Source organism: Parasteatoda tepidariorum, chromosome 2 (genome assembly GCF_043381705.1).
Source record: "Parasteatoda tepidariorum isolate YZ-2023 chromosome 2, CAS_Ptep_4.0, whole genome shotgun sequence".
Taxonomy (NCBI): Eukaryota; Metazoa; Arthropoda; class Arachnida; order Araneae; family Theridiidae; genus Parasteatoda; species Parasteatoda tepidariorum.
Genome location: NC_092205.1, coordinates 91393498 through 91416366, shown reverse-complemented (window position 1 = coordinate 91416366; position 22869 = coordinate 91393498). Strand labels below are relative to the sequence as shown.

The window sequence follows — 22869 nt, the reverse complement described above, 5'->3', positions numbered from 1 at the left end:
AAATATTTCCCCCATGAAATCATGATAGCACATATAAATATGTTTACTTTGTCATTCATAGAATATTTATTCATTCATTGAGAAACAATTAGTTTACAATAGAGTGTTTAATAAGGGGAAAAAAAGGTGTGTTTATTGTTTAGATAGAAGTAATAGTAGTCAATTTTTTGTTTAGATAGCAGTAAAAATATTTCCCCCATGAAATCATAATAGCACAAATATATTTACTTTGTCATTCACAGAATATTTATTTATTCATTGAGAAACAATTAGTTTACTACAGAGTGTTTAATAAGTCAAAAAAATTATGTTTATTGATTAGATAGAAGTAATAGTAGTCAATTCTTCGTTAAAATAGCAGTAAAAATGTTTTCCCCATGAAAGCATAATAGCACGAACAAATATGTTTAGTTTGTCATTCATAGAATATTTATTTATTCATTGAGAAACAATTAGTTTACTACAGAGTGTTTAATAAGTCAAAAAAATTATGTTTATTGTTTAGATAGAAGTAATAGTAGTCAATTCTTTGTTAAGTTAGCAGTAAAAATATTTCCGCCATGAAATCATAATAGCACATATAAATATGTTTAGTTTGTCATTTATAGAATATTTATTTATTTATTGAGAAACAATTAGTTTACAACAGAGTGTTTAATGAGGGGAAAAAAAGGTGTGTTTATTGTTTAGGTAGAAGTAATAGTAGTCAATTCTTTGTTAAGTTAGCATTAAAAATATTTTCCCCATGAAATCATAATAGCACAAATAAATATGTTTACTTTGTCATTCATAGAATATTTATTTATTCATTGAGAAACAATTAGTTTATAACAGAGTGTTTAATAAGTGAAAAAAAGGTATGTTTATTGTTTAGATAGAAGTAATAGTAGTCAATTCTTTGTTAAGATAGCAGTAAAAATGTTTTCCCCATGAAATCATAAAAGCACAAACAAATATGTTTAGTTTGTCATTCATAGAATATTTATTTATTCATTGAGAAACAATTAGTTTACTACAGAGTGTTTAATAAGTCAAAAAAATTATGTTTATTGTTTAGATAGAAGTAATAGTTGTCAATTCTTTGTTAAGATAGCAGTAAAAATGTTTTCCCCATGAAATCATAATAGCACAAACAAATATGTTTAGTTTGTCATTCATAGAATATTTATTTATTCATTGAGAAACAATTAGTTTACTACAGAGTGTTTAATAAGTCAAAAAAATTACGTTTATTGTTTAGATAGAAGCAATAGTAGTCAATTCTTTGTTAAGATAGCAGTAAAAATATTTTCCTCATGAAATCAAAATAGCACAAATAAATATGTTTAGTTTGTCATTCATAGAATATTTATTTATTCATTGAGAAACAAGTAGTTTACAACAGAGTGTTTAATAAGTGAAAAAATTTATGTTTATTGTTTAGATAGAAGTAATAGTAGTCAATTCTTTGATAAGATAGCAGTAAAACTGTTTTCCCCATGAAATCATAATAGCACAAACAAGTATGTTTAGTTTGTCATTCATAGAATATTTATTTATTCATTGAGAAACAATTAGTTTACAACAAAGTGTTTAATAAGTGAAAAAAAGGTATGCTTATTGCTTAGATAGAAGCAATAGTAGTCATTTTTGTTTTGTTTATATAGAAGTAAAAATATTTTCCCCATGTAATCATAATATCACAAATATGTTTACTTTGTCATTTATAGAATATTTATTTATTCATTGAGAAACATTTAGTTTACAAAGAGTGTTTTAAAGTTTAAAAAGGATATTCACAATGTTCCATTTGATGAAAAGTCATTATTTACTAAACACACTTAAATACGTAGGTATTATGAAGCATCGCAAATAAAAAAAAATATTTTCTATTATATGTTTAAAAAAATATATTCTTTACTTTATTTTAATAAAAATACAATCTATAGAATAAAAATTATATTCTACAGAAAATATTTTGAGCTAAAAAAATAATAAATGTGCATAAATACAGCACTTGAAATCAATGATTTATTTTATTCTGATGTAAATTAATCGATCATAGTAGAATATGGATTAACTGAAAAGACCAAAACTTTTCCTTCAGTTTTAACAGCTAATATATTTTTGAGACAAATCATCAATTTTTTAAACGAATGAGAAAAAGATGATACATGGAGCTGCTTTAAGGGGATACTATATTTAAGAGTTGAAAACACATTCATAAATGATTATAGCTGTCTTCTTTTCTTAGATAAAAAATGGGAGGGCATGGAAATTTAAATTAGAGGTAAAAGATTTATGACACCGATTAAAAACTTAACGATATAAAAAACCGCTACAACGATTTCGATACACTATTACAACAATTAAGTAAGGTTCATACAAATTAAAGTTTAGCATTATTTTAAGAAAGATTTGATGTGTGGTTATCGTAATGCATCTTAAATTCTTTTATTTTTTCTTACACAGTGTTTTCCTAAATGTACCGTCATTCGGGGCTACTTTGTGAAGGATTTCGCAGTTTTTGAACTTTGACATGTAAAAAAACTATGTNGATACAATCTTACAACAATTAAGTAAGGTTCATACAAATTAAAGTTTAGCATTATTTTAAGAAAGATTTGATGTGTGGTAATCGTAATGCATCTTAAATTCTTTATTTTATATTACATAGTGTTTTCCTAAATGTAACTTTTTTTTTATTTTTCAATCATATGTGATTACTTTAAAGAGGGCAATAACGTTAACAGTAACTAATGCTACTGATGTAATATTGTTATATGACTCTAAATGTTTACTACAAATGCATATAATTTCTATTAAAGTAAAATAGAAATTATATGATATATGGCACTATGATTCTATCGAAATCTACGACATCAGAGTATTATTGCAAACAATAAATAGGGAAAAGTGTAAAATTTTTGGACAACCGAAGGGTAAGCAGAAATAAAAATCAGAAAATAGTTAAACATCAGAAAAACTAGTTACTTTAACTATGGATAAATAAATTTAAAGTATTTATCTGTTTGTTTTCTTTTTGTTAAAATAATTGTGCGATGAACGTTATATTTTTGGACATGCATTAAAACACTAAATGAAATTTTTTACTTCTAAAACTCATTTACACTAAAACTTATCTATTATCAAGTAACTACTTTTAAATTTCATACTCATACTTTTATCTATGAACAAACATTTAAAAATACAATTTTTGCTAGAACACGGCATAAGTATATTTATTTGTTGCAGACAAAGCTCAAATATCGATTCAGTAGGAAGAACTGGAATTCTGAATATAAATAAAAACCACAAAAGTGATTCACAGACATCGGATGGAGAATTCCTTCGAAATGAAAGTAGTTGTTGCCGAGGTATCTTCAAGGAACAATCGTTTGCGCTTTTTATTTCCGTCAGTTCTTTAAAAGCAGTAAATTGTTTTGTTTTCTCGCAAAGATTTCTTATAGGATTGGATAAATTTAGTACTAAAAGAGGTGATTGGAAACGTGCTTTCGTTGTTTTCACTTGCAGGGAATACACAATGAAAAGACGAGATAAATCTAGAAATATAAAACTTTTTGTTGTTTATAGCATAAATAAGCTATAAAAAATGCTTAAAAAGAATATTAGATCTATCAACAAGGGTTTGGAAGTAAAAAAAAATATCACTTTTTTAGTGTCACGTGAAGCTTATATTATTAACAGAAACAAATACAATTTGTGCAAGAACAATTTTGTTGACAATAAAAACCAGAACAAAAATTTATGCAACAAGAACAAAGAATTAGAAAGCGCAGATAATTTTAAACAATCCACTTAAAATTCAAGTAAAGCGAAATAAATTTTGCTTTAATTTTAGAAATAGTATCTAGTATTTAGGAATATTAGAATAACCATTTCGAAAAATAAAGGGTCTACTTGAGTCTTGAATGTGTAGTCCTTAAAGAGATTTCTTTTTTTAAAAGAAAGAAAGAAAGAAAAGGGAAAAGTACTTCACTCCTTTAATCTTTTAAATTGAAAAAGAAATTTTCCTTCTCAAGACGAAATCATTTTTTCAGCCCTCAGATGTGTAAAATACCAATAGTGGGCTTCAAGCTCTTAACCAAGACAGTACTTTTAGGGAAAAATTAGTAAAATTTTAATTTTACTCTCTCTTTAAAAAAGTAGCAATATATTTAATAATGCATTTTAAGACTCGGTCATCACATGTTAGCACTAGTCCCATGTCATAAAGACAAAAAAGAATATATATATATATAAGGTATAAATAATAATGGAATAAAATAATATATATATATTAAAACAAAACTCCTCTAATTACACTCAATTTGCGCTTTTGTTTTCATATTTTGCAATCTGGCAATCTTGTTACGAAAATATTTTTTAAATCATTCTTGAAAAATTTCCCGTTCATGTAAGTACATTTGAATTCGCTACTCGCTTTATAGATTATGTTTTATTCTGTTTTTTTCTTTTTCTTTTATTTTATTTTCTGTTTTTACGTGTTATTTTTACTTATTGTGTTCTATTTTATTTGTTTCAATTTTTGTAAAAAAATTTTTTGAGTGCTCCTCACATCATTGTATTAATATATTTTGCTTTGGCTAAATTGATGCAATATCAGAAAGCACTCTTTTTTGCGGATAGAATCGTGTGGGCTGATGAAAAGATTATATCTGTTATTTTCCGGATTTTTTAAAAAAAGTTTATCCTCTTCTTTTCTTTCCCCCCCAGTTGTTTTTTATTATTATTATTTTTCTTTCCCCCCCCCCTTTTTTTTCACATGTCTGTAATTTTCTTTTGTTTTATCTTCATTTTGAACTTATCTAATGAGTTCTGTTTACTTGCAGCTTATGCGCAATAAATGAAACTTATTGTTNTGATTTTTCCTTAATTTATGATAACCAGTGTATATATATATATATATATATATGTGTGTGTGTGTGTGTGTGTGTTACCGTTAAAGTATATAATGCAGTTTTTTCATAGAATACCTAGTTATTCCATGAAGTAACTGATCGTGTTCGTTAAAGTGTGTAATATGTTATTATTTTGACACTTTAACTAGTTATTCCATGAAATAACTAGGTATTCTATAAATTAACTAATGAGAGACAGTTAAAGTGTAAAATACACAATTTATCTGAAATGAAATAACTAGGTATTCTATAAATAAACTAATGATAGACAATTAAAATGAAAAAGAAGCAATTTATGTAATTTATGCAGCGTATAAATGGTATTTATGGAAACGTACCACAAAACCATTTGTTACAATAAGGATTACTAAAATGACACTTGGAATTACAAAGAACATTATTTCTAAAACAAAAACATTTTTTGTTGACACATTGGGTTTTACACGAACATTTTTTAAATCCCTGACCAGTACGAGATATATGATATAGATTATTTTTCACTTTAACGGGCAGCAGATCGTTATTCTATGAAATAACTAGTTAAACCATGAAATACAAGAGAGTTTTACACTCTAACGGACACGATCAGTTATTTCATGGAATAACTATAGGTATTCTATAAAATAACGGATTTCATACTTTAAAGGTAACATATATATATATTCTTTCGTTTACTTTCGCATATCAATTGATTAGAATTGTAATGCAGTACGTTAAAAATAAATACAAATAGGAAGTATATAAAAAAATCTCCTGAATTAAAACCCATTGCATGTGTGTTTAAAACTAAAAGTATTGCATGTAAACTCGTGCAAAGCATGTAATTATTAAAAAACTACAGAACGTCTAAAAATTTGATTTAATTATTACAATATAGTAATATAATACCTGATGTAATAAATATTCTGTATTTATATAATATATCGTCTAATTTATCCAATCGTCGAATTTGTATTTTATATCGTATAATTCAACCAATTGTTACACGAACGTAAACAAGTGCAAACAGGTTTCAGTACCGTTAAAACAGTAAAGCTGTAAGTCTATACTGACAATTAAGATTTTACATAGAATCTAAAGGTGCGTCTTATAATTTGGCCCGGGACTATATTTGTAAGTAAAGTATCTCAAAGTTGAAGGGAGGTTAAAAAAATTTCGAGATAGCGAGTTTTCGAGATAACAAGTTCAGAACTAAATATGTTCTTAAAAGTTGAAATATATATTCTAAGATATTACTCTAAAAACATGAAACATAAAAATAACTACTGATAAATATATATTTACATACATATGATAGTTGACTATAAGTCTAAATACAACAATGATAATTTTATTTTTAAATGTAAGACAAAAATAATTATGCATTAAGTTGAAAATAATTGCTTTATGATTTCTCTGAAAATATTCGTTTTCCATTTCGGAAAATATGCGGACATAACCGAGAAGAAACTTTTTGACATAAGAATTTAAATTAACATTAGGTTTATTTGTAATGCCACAGAGAAAAATATTTTTTTCACATAACAAGGTTTTCGAGACATCGAAGTTCCAGATATCGAAAATATGCTGTATTAAAAAAAGAATACTTTCGAATTATTTTCCGTATGATACAAAATAAAGTTAAGCGTCCAAATTTCTTCGGAAAAAATAGATATATTCAAAATAATCGATATATTCAAAATAATAGATAGATTCAAAATAATAGATAGATTCAAAATAATTATTAATAAGCTTTTTCGGCACATTTATAAAAAATATCCGCACTAACCCCCTCCCCATTTAAATGGAATGATCGATTGAAAATTGATTTAAAAATTCAAAATTATTAGCAAAAGTTCATAACCTTCTTGATATTCCTGTACTAGTGCTGTACGGACAACAGACCTTTCAAGTTGATTATGCGAAAAAGAGCCCTCCTCCCCTGGGAGAGAATAATTAGAACTCCCGGGTGTCTGTCCTAGTGGAACCAGAATTCTCCAGTCCGTGAGCGAAACTTGAAAATACGAAAGGGATTTCTGCAGGGAGTTACTGATATTATATCTAAGTTAGATTTGAATTTTTAGATTGAACATTTCTTACCTCCCATCAACCCCGTTGTTGACAGGGGATTTTCTAACCGCCATCAAGGATGTCTCAAAGGCGGAGATTCGTGATATAGTTTTAAAAGCTCTCACATTCGAAACAATGGAATCCTTCTATCCCGAGGAAGAATGGTTGAGAATATATACTGACTGTTCTAAAATGAGTGATTGTGTTAACGCTGGTGCTGGTGTTTACTATGAACTTTTCTGCCAGTATACTCCCATCGTCATTTATAGATCGGTTTTCGATGGCGAGATTGCAGGCATTCACCAAGCCCTGCTGCAGCGTATCTACCACTACAAAATTACAACTACAATTCGCTAGTATATAAGACATGTTAACTCCACTCTATGTCGGGGTACCTTTTCCTAGATGACGGTTGACATGATCAAAAACTACTCTCCCTACATTGGTCACCTTCGGACGTGATGTGAACACGCCTACCTGGGCAGTAACGCCCACTTCGATCTGAATACGCCTACTTCGTTGGATGGTCCACATTGAACAGTTGACTTGCTACTTGTGACTGCAACATCATGCACCTCCTAGCGCTGTTGCTGCTCAGTTTCAATCACACAGAACGTGCAACGCATACACTCGACTGCTAAAGGCAACACAGGAGCGGCTATGACCGTGAAGTTAATACACCTCTCACATTCAGCACTCAAAAAGTACGGTGATCTTAATACAGATCTCCCGACTTCGCACAAAAACAGCAATGATTCAACTAGTGGTATCCATTCATCGAATTCTATCACAGATATAATTCCGGTGGGAGAGTACTGTAGCGTATCTACCACTACAAAATTACAACTACAATGCACTAGTATATAAGACATGTTAACTCGACTCTATGTCGAGATACCTTTTCATAGATGACGGTTGACATGGTCAAAAGCTACTCTCCCCACACCTGCCACAACTTCGGCTGCGGTTAGATTCCTTCTCAAAAGTTGTAATATTATCTGACTCAAAGGCTGCACTTCAAGCAATTAATGTTCTCAGCCGCTCTCGAACTTTAAACCATCAATAGTTGCTGAAATCTCCTCAAATGGTTTGCCAGTAATAACAAGATAGTGGTTCTCCAGTGGATTACGGCCCACTCTGGTATCCAGGGAAACGAGGCGGCCGATTTCCTGGCAAAAAAGGGAGCTTCTGTCCTACAGAGATCTAATTCCAGACTCCCTTTCTATAATATCAAAAGTCTCGTAAAGAACATCTTCTGGGCCTCTTTTCACGAGGAACTCAAAAATCGCAATTCCAATATACCAGATTCTTAATGTCCCTCAGTGGCCTAGGATGATATCGGTCGCCATGTTTCGTCTGATAGCTGGCCACGATTGCCTGACAAAACATTTATATGTCGCATCAACGTGGTTCATGATCCCTTTTGTACATTGTGTGACCTCCACGAGGTAATGGACTTGTCTCATCTGTCTAGGTGCTCTGCTCTCGCTCAAAAATCTATCTGGGAGCGCTACTGGAACGCTCTCTCTTATTTACAGATTTATTGTTATCTTTATGATGTTCAATTGTCTTTTAATGTGCCATTGGAAATTTTAAAAAATTATTAGCAAATAGAGTATTTTCGATTTGTTAAAAAAAACAACTTTTTCTTTCCCTTTAATACGAAATTAAAACATTTTTTTTTTATGTAAAAAAGAAGAAAAATATCTATACAAGTTCTTAAGCAACTGTGTAAATCGTGAGCATATGAAGAATTCACCAGTCAAAATATTTCTAAAATGTAGAGTATCTATGATTTTATATATAAATCAGTTTATGATTTTATAGATAATTATANACTCATGATGAAAAGGTGGATTTAGTTCGCAAAAAACAAAGTATTGCAATTTGATCATATGTAACTAACTGTAAAGAGTTCACATTAGAACATATCAAATTTTCATGCCATTTGAATGATTTTTCGCAGTTCTATGAACATTTGAATTTAGAACTTTTTTTTGTAGATTTCAAAATTTTCGCAAACTTTTGACCGGTAGTGTAGTCTAATTTATCCAATCGTCGAATTTGTATTTTGTATCGTATAATTTAACACAATTGTTGCACGAACGTAAACAAGTGAAAACCGGTTTCAGTACCGTTAAAACAATAAAGCTGCAAGTATATACTGACAATTAGGATTTTACATAGAATCTAAAGGTGCGTCTTATAATTTGGCCCGGGACTGTATTTGTAAGTAGAGTATCTCAAAGTTGAAGGGAGGTTAAAAAAATTTCGAGATAGCGAGTTTTCGAGATAACAAGTTCAGAACTAAATATGTTCTTAAAAGTTGAAAAATATATTCTAAGATATTACTCTAAAAACATGAAACATAAAAATAACTTCTGATAAATATATATTTACATACATATGATAGTTGACTATAAGTCTAAATACAGTAATGATAATTTTATTTTTAAAAGTAAGACAAAAATAATTATGCATTAAGTAGAAAATAATTAATTGTTTACAGTAAACTTGCTTTGCGATTTTTCTGAAAATATTCATTTTCTATTTCGAAAAATATGCTACATAACCGAGAAGAAACTTTTTGACATAAGAATTCAAATTAACATTAGGATTATGTGTAATGCCACTGTGAAAAATATTTTTTTGACATAACAAGGCTTCCGAGATATTGAAGTTCCAGATGCAGAAAGTATGCTGTATTAAAAAAGAATACTTCCAAATTAGTTAACGCATGATACAAAATAAAGTTAAGCGTCCAAATTTCTTCGGAAAAAATAGATATATTCTAAATAATCGATATATTCAAAATAATCGATATATTCAATATAATCGATATATTCAAAATAATACATAGATTCAAAATAATACATAGATTCAAAACGGAGATAGATTCAAATAGATAGGTAGAGATAGATTCAAGATAGATAGAGATAGATTCAAGATAGATAGAGATAGATAGAGATAGATTCAAACACGAAAGGGATTTCTGCAGGGAGTTACTGATATTATATCTAAGTTAGATTTGAATTTTGAGATTGAACATTTCTTACCTCCCATCAATTCCTTTGCTGACTGGGGATTTTCTATCCGCCATCACGGATGTCTCAAGGGCGGAGACTAGCGATATAGTTTTGAGAGATCTCACATTCGAAACAATGGAATCCTTCTACCCCGAGGAAGAATGGTTGAGAATATATACTGACGGTTCTAAAATGAGTGATTGTGTTTACTGTGAACTTTTCTGCCTGTATACTCTCATCGGCATTTATAGATCGGCTTTCGATGGCGAGATTGCGGCCATTTACCAGGCCCTGTCACAACTTCGGCCGCTTTTAGACTCCTTCTCAAAAGTTGTAATATTATCTGACTCAAAGGCTGCACTTGAAGCAATACTTGCTCCAAGTCGCTCTCGAACTTTGACCATCGATAATTGCTCAAATCTTCTCAAGTGGTTTGCCAGTAATAATAAGATAGTGGTTCTCCAGTGGATTACGGCCCACTGTGGAAATCAGCGAAACGAGGCTGCCGATCTCTTGGCAAAAAAGGGAGCCTCTGTCCTACAGAGATCTAATTCCAGACTCCCTTTCTATAATATCGAAAGTCTCGTAAAGAACATCTTCAGGGCCTCTTTTCACGAGCAACTCAAAAATCGTAATTCCAATATACCAGATTCTCAATGTCCCTCAGTGGCCTAGGATGATATCGGTCGCCATGTTTCGTCTGATAGCTGGCCACGATTGCCTGACAAAACATTTATATGTCGCATCAACGTGGTTCATGATCCCTTTTGTACATTGTGTGACCTCCACGAGGTAATGGACTTGTCTCATCTGTCTAGGTGCTCTGCTCTCGCTCAAAAATCTATCTGGGAGCGCTACTGGAACGCTCTCTCTTATTTACAGATTTATTGTTATCTTTATGATGTTCAATTGTCTTTTAATGTGCCATTGGAAATTTTAAAAAATTATTAGCAAATAGAGTATTTTCGATTTGTTAAAAAAAACAACTTTTTCTTTCCCTTTAATACGAAATTAAAACATTTTTTTTTTATGTAAAAAAGAAGAAAAATATCTATACAAGTTCTTAAGCAACTGTGTAAATCGTGAGCATATGAAGAATTCACCAGTCAAAATATTTCTAAAATGTAGAGTATCTATGATTTTATATATAAATCAGTTTATGATTTTATAGATAATTATATATTTTACTTATAAATTTTAATTTTGCAGTTGTAAGCTGATAAACCGAATTAAAACCGAGTATCTATGATTATATATGTATATTTTACTTATAAATTGTGATTAATTTCTTTTTGTTTTTTTGCTATTGTGAGCTGATAAACCGTATTAAAACCGAGTATCTATAATTATATATGTAAAACGGTTTATGATTTTACATATAATTATATATTTTATTTATAAATTTTAATTAATTTTTCTGTTTTTTGCTATTGTAAGCGAATAAACCGAATTAAAACCGAGTATCCATAATTATATATGTAAAACGGTTTATGATTTTATATATAATTGTATATTTTATTTATAAATTTTAATTAATTTTTCTGTTTTTTGCTATTGTAAACGAATAAACCGAATTAAAACTGAGTATCTATGATTATATATGTATACGGGTTTATGATTATATATATAATTATATATTTTATTTATAAATTTTAATTTTTTTCTTCGTTTTTTGCTACTGTAAGCTGATAAACCGAATTCAAACCGAGTATCTATAATTATATAAGTAAAACAGTGTATGATTTTATATATAATTATATATTTTAATTATAAATATTAATTAATTTTTCTGTTTTTTGCTATTGTAAGCGAATAAACCGAATTAAAACCGAGCATCTATCTATGATTATATATGTAAAACGGTTTATGATTATATATATAATTATATATTTTATTCATAAATTTTAATTATTTTTTTTCGTTTTTTGCTATTGTAAGCTGATAAACCGAATTAAAACCGAATATCTATGATTATATATGTAAAGCGGTTTATGATTATATATTTTATTTATAAATTTCAATTAAATTTGCGTTTTTTGCTATTATAAACAGATGAACCGAATTATTTTAGATGGGTGGAGGTTAAAAATATGGTTACATGTAAGTTATTTAATTGCCTCAAAAATACTCTATTACAGTGATTTCCAAAAGATGAATCATAGGGTAACCAGAATATTAAAAAAAATTATCAGCAATAATTTCTAATTATCCAATAATTAATTCAGTTTATATGTGACAAAAAAATAAAGTAATAAACAGGGGTCATTTCGCTAGAATGAATAATGCGAGTGATTCCAAAAACTTAGAAGATCATATCCGTTGTACGAACATTCCAAGTGTCTTTAAAAATGACGGGAATTCCAAAACTGACGAGAAAATTGAAAAGGAAAATATTCACAGTAAATTCACCAGTTTATTTTCAATTCCCTCCCTTCACATCTTATGGGTGTAGCTCAATATGCGCTTTTAGAAATTTTGGCAACATGGCAATTCCATGATATTTTATTGGCTTGATACAATTAATTCAATCTTTTCTAAAATTAAGCCGGGATAGTCTGGTTGGTAGGGCACTGGCCCATGTCCAAGAGGTCCTGGGCTCGATCCCCGTCGGCCGGTGTGGTAAACGGTGACTGATACACGGTAAATCTGTCGAGTCTCAAAGTCCTCCATGTTCCCATAACAAATCATACCACTGGGGCTACTGATCCAGGAGTTTCCTTGTCTTCTGGATTGGTTCAAAATTACAAGGCTACGGAGTTGAACATTAACATACCCAAAATTAGGTCGCCTGTTCAACGACGGTTACAAGATAAAATATTTTCTGAACAGTGTCCTGTGGTAGATATGGGCGTTCGCCTTCCAATGAGGTGAACCGGATTCGAATCCTACCGATGGCTTGTCGATTCGGGCTTGGCTCGCACTGACCACAGTGCTTATAATACACTCAGTGGCAGACGGATCATGGGTTAGAATCCCTTTGCCGTCAGGCTAACTGTGGGATGTTTTCGTCGTTTTCTTCTCCATATAACTCAAATGCGGGTTAGTTCCATCAAAAAGTCCTACACGATAGCAAATTTCTCCCAATGCTTGATGCAGGAGTTCCCTTGTCTTCTGGATTGGGTTCAAAATTATAAGGCTACGGAGTTGAACATTAGTAGTCGTAAACCCAAAATCGGGTTGGCTGTTAAACGACGGTTAAAAAATTATATATTTTCTAAACATAATTACTATTTATTTATTTATTTATTTTCAAAAAAAAATATCGATTATTAAAAAAAGAAAAAAAAAAGATGAATGTGTGACTATCACAGTGGTTAATGAGCTTAACGAGCAAGAAAATCAATGTGACTCTTTTTTATGAGAAAAAAAATATCTCTGTTTCATGTTCTTAACTTAACTTAACCCTAATCTTAACTTTCTCAAATTTTTCTTCGGAGGAAACAATTGAAGAAAGTCTTTGTCTAAAAGCAAAGAGATTGTGCGGGGGAAGCACTTTTTCCCTCCTAATTGCAACATCGATACCGTTATCAACTTTTCTCAACACTTTTTGATGAGCTTCTTTATCGAACTCATCACAACGGTTTTCGCACGATAAGGAAAAAATTTAATGCCGTTTTTAACCTTTTTAGGAGAATCTAATCGAAGAAAGAAATTATAGCTTTTAAATTCTCTTTGAAAGTCAGATACAAAATTCATGATCTAGTCATTTTTTTAAAATCCATACAAATACGAATGAATTCAATATAAGAGCTTTTTTTCTTAAAATTACTTTTTAACAACTTTTCGAGTTGCCACAAAGGGAATCAAAATCTTATTTGCTTTTATCAAATTAGGAGCTTGTTGATGCATAAGAATAGGGCCCATAATAAGGTTTCATATTATGGTGCAAACGAATCCGTCTCAAACGTGGTACACTTTTAAAAGATTCAACGAAACACTTTCCCAATATTCTGGTTTAAAGTTGATTTGATTTTTCAGAATCATTATTTACTTCAGGTATAATGAGCCAAAATAATTATTGAACCACTATTAAATTTTTTTTTGTAAAATTTTATGCTGAATTGTAACTAGCACAACCAAGACATTGACTAAGTGTTTGACGAGTGCAGATCGAAATGCGATGTGCACTCCTTTAACAAGAACAAAAGCTTTTTGCATTTTAATGAAATATATTTCTAAGGCTATATTTTACATGACAATTTGACTGAGCCATGATGGCTTAGGGGATAGAGCGTTATCCTCCCAAAGAGGTGAATCAGGTTCGAATCCCGGCGATGGCTGGTAGATACGAATTCCGCATCCGGCTTGCACCGACCACAGTGCTGACGTAAAATATCGTCAGTGGTAGACGGATCATGGGTTAGAGTCCCCTTGCCGCCAAGCTACACGAAATTATTAAAAAACTACAGTGCGTCTACTAATTCGGTCTAATTAATATAATATCTAAAATAAATACCTCATATAATAAATATTCGATACTTATAGATTATATCGTCGAATTTAACCCATTGTTACACAAACGTACACAAGTGCAAACCGGTTTCAGTCACGTAAAAACAATAAAGCTGTATAGTATGAACTGATAATTAAGATTTTACATAGAATCGTATAGTGCGTTTAATAATTTGGCCAGGGACTGTAGTTACTTTAAGTATGGATAAATACATTTAAAGTGTTTATCTGTTTAACCGTGGGAGGTTTTTATGGTTTTCCTCTCCATGTAACGCAAATACGGGTTAGTTCCATCAAAAAGTCCTCCACGAAGGCAAATTTCTCCCTATACTTTATTCAGGAGTTCCCGTGTCTTCTGGATTGGGTTCAAAATTACAAGGTTACGGAGCTGAACATTAGTAGTCGTAAGCCTGAAAAATTGAGTCGGCTGTTCAACGACGGTTATAAAATATAAAATTATAAAATATAAAATTATAAAATGTAAAATTATAAAATATAAAATTATAAAATATAAAATTATAAAATATGAAATTATAAAATATAATATTAAATACGAAGAGAATTCGACTAATTCAAATGAATAGACATTTCATTATTTTAGATTAAGATTAATTCATAGCTTGTGTTTGATTTTTTCCCCGTATTTTACATTAAGGTATTCCCATAGCAGGAATGATAGAAATTGGCCCAGAGTTATCTAGTCATGAAAATATGAAAAAGTTTCATATTTTGGATGATTTATCTAGGGATTCTAAAAGAGAATTGATTGCAAAAATATTTTAACTTTAATTGAAATGTTGTCATTCAAATAGGAAAATGTAGAGATCTGTATTTATTCAAAAAAAATGACGCCATTTAGACTACAGGGAAATTTCGGGATTTTTCTAATTGAGTATATTTTCAAGAATTTTTAACCATTAACTTATTTATTTATTAGGTTTTTGAATATGTATGGCTCCTAGTAAAAGAATGAATATAGCCAAGTAAAATATATCAATTTAATACTGCGAGGAGCACCAAAAAAATTGAAAAGAAACTAAAACATATTAAGCAAAAATTAGAAGCAATGGTCTGTCCAGACATTTAGTGAAAGGTCCTGTTTTTGTAAAATTGTGAAAAAACTATTCATAATTTGTGAATATAAAATAAACGCTAAGTCACATTCTTATAACAAGGGTCCTGCTTTTGTGAATTTGCGCAAATAGGGTCCTGTTATTGCAAAAATTGCTAAAAACCTTTTCAAGGAATTTTTAAATTTTAAATAGAAACATGATTCTGCTCAACAATTGCTGCTACTAAATTAAGAGATGTAACATACAAATATTTAGTATTTAGCCTATATTGCTCAATAAAGAATATTCATTTCGGACGAATAATGGAAACAAAATCACTCACAATTTTAATAATTTCAATTGACATATTTTAAATAACACAACTTAGTTATGTATCACTTTTAATGTGCTACCCATTAAGCAAACTTAAGCAATTCTTAAATGTATAATATTTTATTTAAAAAATTGCCAGAAATTAATTTTTATTTGCATAATATTCTATTAATTAATTTTATGAATAAATATAAATTGATAAATTATTTATTTACAAAAAAAATTATATAATATTAATAAGAATGCGCTCACGATGTTTGTAAAAGTAGAAATATTTTCTTGGAATACTACATTTGGAATTTAAACTTAGGGAAACTTAATTTGTCTCGAACCGTCATTCTCTCCCCCCCCCCTCGAAGGTTTAATTCTAATAACAAAACAATAATGAAGATAAACAAATTTGTGAAGGGTTCGATTAAAAGATAAATTATTTTGTGAAGGGTCCGTTTTTATGAAAAGATATTTTGTGAAGGGTCCGTTAACGGGCCCAAATTTCTTCTAAACAGACGACTGAGAAAATAAAATATATCAAGCAAAAAATAGAAAATAGAAATTACAAAAAAAATTAGAATAAAACTCAAAATGTAACATATAAAGGAAGTAGTGATGACAAATGTCTATATGTCTATAGACTTTGTAAATGTAAATGTCTATACACTTTGTTGATGTAAATGTCTATACACTTTACATCGACATCTTTACATAAAGGGAGAAAAGAGAAAGATATCATGTACTTGCAATCAACTTGCAAATGTGATTCAAAATATTTTCGTAACATTTTTGCCAGATCACAAAATATGAAAATAAAAGCGTAAATGTAAGATAGTGGGATGTATTTTATGGCGTGTTCTTACTGAAGTAAAGAACCGCATATGATTTGTCAGTTACTTTGGAATGGACCAAAACTGGATGTGAGCAAGGTAATTATATCATACTGGATAATTCAAAGTAATTAATTAATAGAAGGTCGATTCGCAATTATAACGTTTTAATTTCGATGAAGTTTAAAAAATGTTACTGAAATTTTTTTTTTATTAAATAGATTTAGAATTAAATTCTTTATTAGAAGATTTTTTGCTACGGATTTGCAAAGGGTGGAAATATAAATTTAGTTAACAAAGAAATTTTTAATAATTCATCATTAATTATAACATATAATCAACTCAATAAATTTGTATAGAATTTAATTACACTAGCTGGATAGCTATTGTTTTTTTTATGAAGTTTTGAAAGAGTTTGACTATTTGTTTTTTCGATAAATAAACATTACTACAGATTCTTTCAATTATATTCATTTAATTAAAAGTAGAATTTAAATAAATGTGTTTCGAAACATTAGAATTGCATGCAATTAGCTTATATATTAAATTTAAAATCATTCCTTTTATCATAAACAATGCAGATATTTCAGAAAAAACTGAAATTAATATTATCGTCATGATTATGAAGTGAGATTAATTCTTCGGGAAAATTATTATTTAACAAAAACTTGTATAGTTTTGAAAATTAAAGCTAATTAAATAATCAATAAATCAATAAGATTATACTTTTTTTTTCTTCATAAAAATGTAGAAATAAGTTAGCTAGAATTGATGAAAAATTAAATCCTTGTGGCATTCATCTATTTGAACAAAAATACGTTTTCCGCTGTAAATATAATTATTTAAAAGATAAACATTAAGTAGAACTGCCCAATAAACGAAATCGCACTTAAAGATATTTCTATAATCCAAATTAATTACTCAAAAGAACATCTCTTAATTAAGAAAAGGGAATTGAAGAAATCTTGAAAATCTAAACGTATTGACTGTTATTTCCTGTTCATATAATTTTGAAGAAGATGAAGTTTTCAATCAAGTAAAATGTTCTTATTTTCCTCTTAAATATTAACTTTTGAGAGAAGAACATTGATGAATTCAAAGTAATCACAGGGGTTGATGGGCGGAGTGAGCAGGCACGCTGAGTCTCATAGCAATATTAAAAACATAAATAAAGTTTCATGTTGCGCTGATCTTTCTTTCTAAAACAATGTGAGTGAAATCTTCTTTTTTTCATTGCAATGCACAGAGGGCCAGAAGACCATGATCTTTGGCTAAAAGTCAAAATTAAATTTTCAACTAAAATATGTCTAGGCAGTTTTAATATCGCCCAAATTAAGTATTCATAATCATTCCAAATATTATAATATCTTTTTCGGACCAACGAGAGTACATTGTAGTGAAAAATATGTTAAAAATTATTTTTTTAAATGTAACTTTTAAATTTATATTTCAGAAATATATATAGGAATTTCACCTTACTGTTGCATTTTTATCAGAGTAATTAGTCTGAAATTATAGTACAATTTTTCAATTTGTTCGATTAGTTAATACTCTTGACAAACTTATAGTTTATATCTTATCATTTGACATTTTACAATGTTTGAATCACTTTCGAAACTTATCTCCAAAAAGTTCCACGAGGTAATTAGCTAAACTTTTTTTTGTTGTTTTCTTTGATGTTTCTTCTTTTGAAAAAAACCTGCCCCATTTTGCCCGTATTGCAAAGGTGGACTAAATATACCGAAAAACAAAAATTATGTTTTTTTTTCTTCATGTTTTCGCCTTATTTTGTAATTAATTCGCGTTATTTTGTAATATTACTTCAGAAATATAATTTGCTCTTCAGTTTTAATATAAAATTACAAAAATTATTATATTTTCATTGCTATATTTATTTAAATGTACAATATTTTTTTTTTTGCTCACCATATTTCAGCCGCCATTTTGTCTTGCTTTTGGAATTTTTAGTGTATTTCAAAATTTCAACTATGAATTCAATTTACCTGCATATAAAAACCCCCAAATTTCGAAACAAATTTTATCGAAATACTAATTTTGGCCACGAAACCTTGGATGCTGGTCTACTGTGCAATGCAATGAGATTATTTATTATTTCAGACGTTGATTTGGTTACTCAAAATAATAAGAAATATCAGTTGAACCTTTGTTTGTTAGAACCGTTCCTGATTGCTTTTAGGGAAACAAAATAATTTATTGAAATTTCGAACCTCTACGCATCATAATGCACGTGAAAATTTCAACAAATTTACATAATCAAAAGAAACATGGAACTGATTCTAGTGAGAGAAAAATATAATTTTCCTTATAAATAACAACTTGAAAAAAAAAAATTCATAAGAAATATTTAGCATTTTCCTTAAAAATACTTCAAAAGACGAATTTTAAAAGGAAAAGAAATTGAAAGTAAAATGAGAAATTGCTTTTTTGGTTGATACATCAAAAAAGGAGCAAATGAGGAATTTAATTCAATTGGCAGAACCTATGGAATTTCTGTGACAAATTGAATTATACTTTTATTCACTCTCTGAAAACAGCGAGCCATATAAGAGAAAAGTCAATTCCTACTTAGGTCAAGCAAGAAAAAACTTATTTTACTTACTTTTTATTAAGTAATTAAAAGTTCTTCTCCCGTGTGAAACTAAAATTAAATGAATTAAATTTAAGGAATGAATTAATATTTGAAAAAACTCTACCTCTAGTGTCATCCACTACAAGTTTAAAAAAAATGTATTTTAACTTGAGTGAATGAATAAAAAGTATTTTATTAATGATTGAAAATTTGAACAAGATATAGGGAGAGTGTGAACTAAAAGTAGGAACTAGTGGGCTGCACCCCCTGCTCCCTAACGCTCGCCAACCCCCGAAAATTGCTACGCAATCTTATATGGTTTGCTTCGCTCGNTTTTGCAAAATTGATGCTATTTATTTAATTATTTTTAATTTTGAAAGTTATGGACATTAATTTATTTTTAAATTCGGAAGAATATTATAATATAATTTTATAATATAATCGTATAATGCAATTTTAAGATCAAATATAATTTTAATATCTAACTTTTTATGGATTTGCACGAAACAGAAATTTTATCTATTGATTTTTATTTTTAGTTTATTACTTTTATTTATTTAAATTACCATTAATTTAAAATTGTTTTACTCTGTAGAAACGCGTTTTAAAAGCACAAACATAAACAAAGCAAACACGGGGTTTCAGATAGCTTTGTGATCTTTGAGCTAGTAAAAAATAATTGAATGTGCATGATAAGTTGAAACCGAATGCATTTAAACACGAAGTTAGCTGTGAATGCACATATATTGCACATTAATTTTATAAATTANAATGCATATATATGTCACATTAATTTTATAAATTAAAAAAACATAAGCATTTTTTTTTTAAATTTAAATCTTTTTCTTTTTTTTTTGATAAAGCTTACCGTGTTTTAGAAAAACGTAACGATTTCATTCGACAGTTCCGTTACAAATACTTGTACTTTTTCCCTAAAAAAGTAACGAAAGTACAAGTAAAAGTACTAAATTTAAAAAGCAACGAAGTACAAGTAAAAGTATGTACTTTTTACTTGTACCGGCGATACAAGTAACGAAAGTAAAAGTACTGCCATATATGCTCGCTACTAACTTAGGTGCATTGCAAATGCACAAAATTCTAAGAATTCAAAACAATCATTCAAATCCATATAAAAACTCTTTTTTTTTACAAAAAATTACATCTTTTTAGTAAATACTAAGTCATTAAAATAAATTTGAATTCAAATAAATGACATGTAATTCGTTAAACCTATTAGAAATGCGCCATAGTATAAAATCTTAAGAAAAATTTCTAAAACTGATATCTCTTTAAAAAGGTTAAAATTTTGGCTATAATTAAGTCTAATGAAAATTGAAATAAGTGAATTTCAATGGAAAAACCTGCATAAACAAATAAATTCTGTTAAAGCAAATAAATTCGTGATATAAATCAAAAATCGTCAAATAAATTCGTGAAAAAAAAACGCTTTCGACAAAATACTAAAATAGAGATCTATCGACAAAGACTACTCACTTTTGCCTTCCTTATGCTCTCGCTGGTTATTTCAGTTTCCGTTTTTAAAAGCGTTATATGTTGAGCCATCTCAACTAGATTTGGCATGCGACATTTTTAGCGGCAATCATTGGTCGATTTTCTAGCGTTGCCATTCGGGGAGTTGTAATGAGGCTTTTTTTTCGTCGCCGTGTAAGAGAAATATATATAGAGATTTTTTAAAAAAAGGTGCGTGGTATCAGATAACTATAAAAGTATAAATTTGGTCACGTGGACCACACACGCTGCCACGTAATGTTCTTTATTGAATTTCTCTGACACAGCGAATATAAAATAATTAAATATTTAAATGTGCGCAAATAAGCTACTTTTTTTTAATCAAATAGAGCTATAAGTTAGAAATGATCACTGCTATTTTTAAAATATATACAAGATTGTCGGGCCCTCTTGGAGAAGCTGAAGATCAATGGTCGACACTATAATGGATCCCAGGACATTGCGATATTTACGGCAATGAACAAGCTGATATGTTGGCAAAAAAAGGCACAAAAATAATCCAACAACCAAATTCCAATAGATCATTTCATTCCACGAAACTCTACATCAAAAATTTAGTGTGGAAAAATTGGAAAGTGTCCCTTTCTTCCCGTATATCCCTGAAAAGTTGGGGGAACATTTTAGACCGGGGCATTTCAGACAGACCCGGTGAAAAGGCTGTGGCAGAATTTAGACTTGCGGTGGGTCATGACTGCCTTGCGCATCACCTCCACCGCATTGGTATTTTTACGAGTTCGAATTTACCCACTCTGTAGGAAATTCGAAGTAATGGATAGGAAGCACTAGATGGAATGTTCGGCTGTGCACGGAGACTCCGAAGTGAACAGATATTGGAGCGCTAGGCATCTGCTAATGAGTCATTGACTTTTTTTCTCTTATCTATGTTNGAACATTTTAGACCGGGGCATTTCAGACAGACCCCGTGAAAAGTCTGTGGCAGAATTTAGACTTGCGGTAGGTCATGACTGCCTTGCGCACCACCTCCACCGCATTGGTATTTTTACGAGTTCGAATTTACCCACTCTGTAGGAAATTCGAAGTAATGGATAGGAAGCAATAGATGGAATGTTCGGCTGTGCACGGAGACTCCGAAGTGAACAGATATTGGAGCGTTAGGCATCTGCTAATGAGTCATTGACTTTTTTTCTCTTATCTATGTTTGTTCTTGTTAAGAGTTTGTCAATCTCTGCAATCGGAAATATAAAAAAGTAATAAATAAAATTTTAAAATATGCGAAAAACTGAATCGCTTATAGTAAAATTTAAAACAATGACTAACGCTTAACCCATCAGAAAATTCCATTTCGTTTTTCGCTCATTCCTATTTATTGAATGAATTAATATTTGAAAAAACTGTATTAACATGCGTCAGCCACTAAAAGTTTTAAAAAAAATTATTTGAATTTATTTAGTGGATGAATAAAAAGTATTTTATTAAAAAGTGAAAATTTGAGCAAGATGTAGGGAGAGTATGAACTAATAGTTAGGAATTGAAAAAGGAGCAATGAGGAATTTAATTCAATCGGCAGAACCTATTTGGCGACATATTTGAATTACTTTTAATCACTCTCTGAAAACAATAATAAACCAGTGTCATTATATGACAAAAAACACGATTTCATTTTATGCGATGCCATGATGACTATAGTAACAGGATAACTTGAGGAAAGAAAACTTGCTCTTTACAAGTGACTAAGCAATCAATTTCACATCGATCACTATAAACTGCTAATTTTCGATAGAAAACGTCGGAAACTTATTTGTACTCATATAATTCGTCACAACTTTCTAAAAAATCATTTTATTATTATTATTTTTTTTCTTAACTGCTGCTCTGAAGGAAAAAAAAAACATTTTTTAAGGATATTAAACAATTCCGTTTACAATTGAAATTTCAAACGCGGAATGACCCCTGGAATCAAAGCTGAATAGTTACAAGGCAAATTATTTCGAATAAATTAACGTCTCCCTTCGAAATTTTTTATTCATCGATTCAAAATTTATGTATATTTTAGGGTACACTGCAGAGCATATTTCAATAGTGTTTATTTTTTGCATCCTTCATTTATTTTTTAACTTTTTTGTTTACAAATGCTGAAGTTATACCATTTAATGC

The 22869-nt window shown here is 29.5% G+C and overlaps 2 protein-coding genes across 2 annotated transcripts in view; one reads left to right on the top strand and one right to left on the bottom strand.

Moving 5' to 3' along the window:
- The window catches only part of LOC107439782 (dopamine receptor 2), a 105648-nt gene that overhangs the window by 77029 nt on the left and 5750 nt on the right, over positions 1-22869 (bottom strand). The gene's annotated exons all lie outside the window — the stretch shown is intronic.
- LOC107439781 (uncharacterized) lies at positions 10112-10651 on the top strand. The gene has a single exon (XM_016052482.1). The coding sequence runs from the start codon at positions 10112-10114 to the stop codon at positions 10649-10651; it is 540 nt and encodes a 179-aa protein (XP_015907968.1).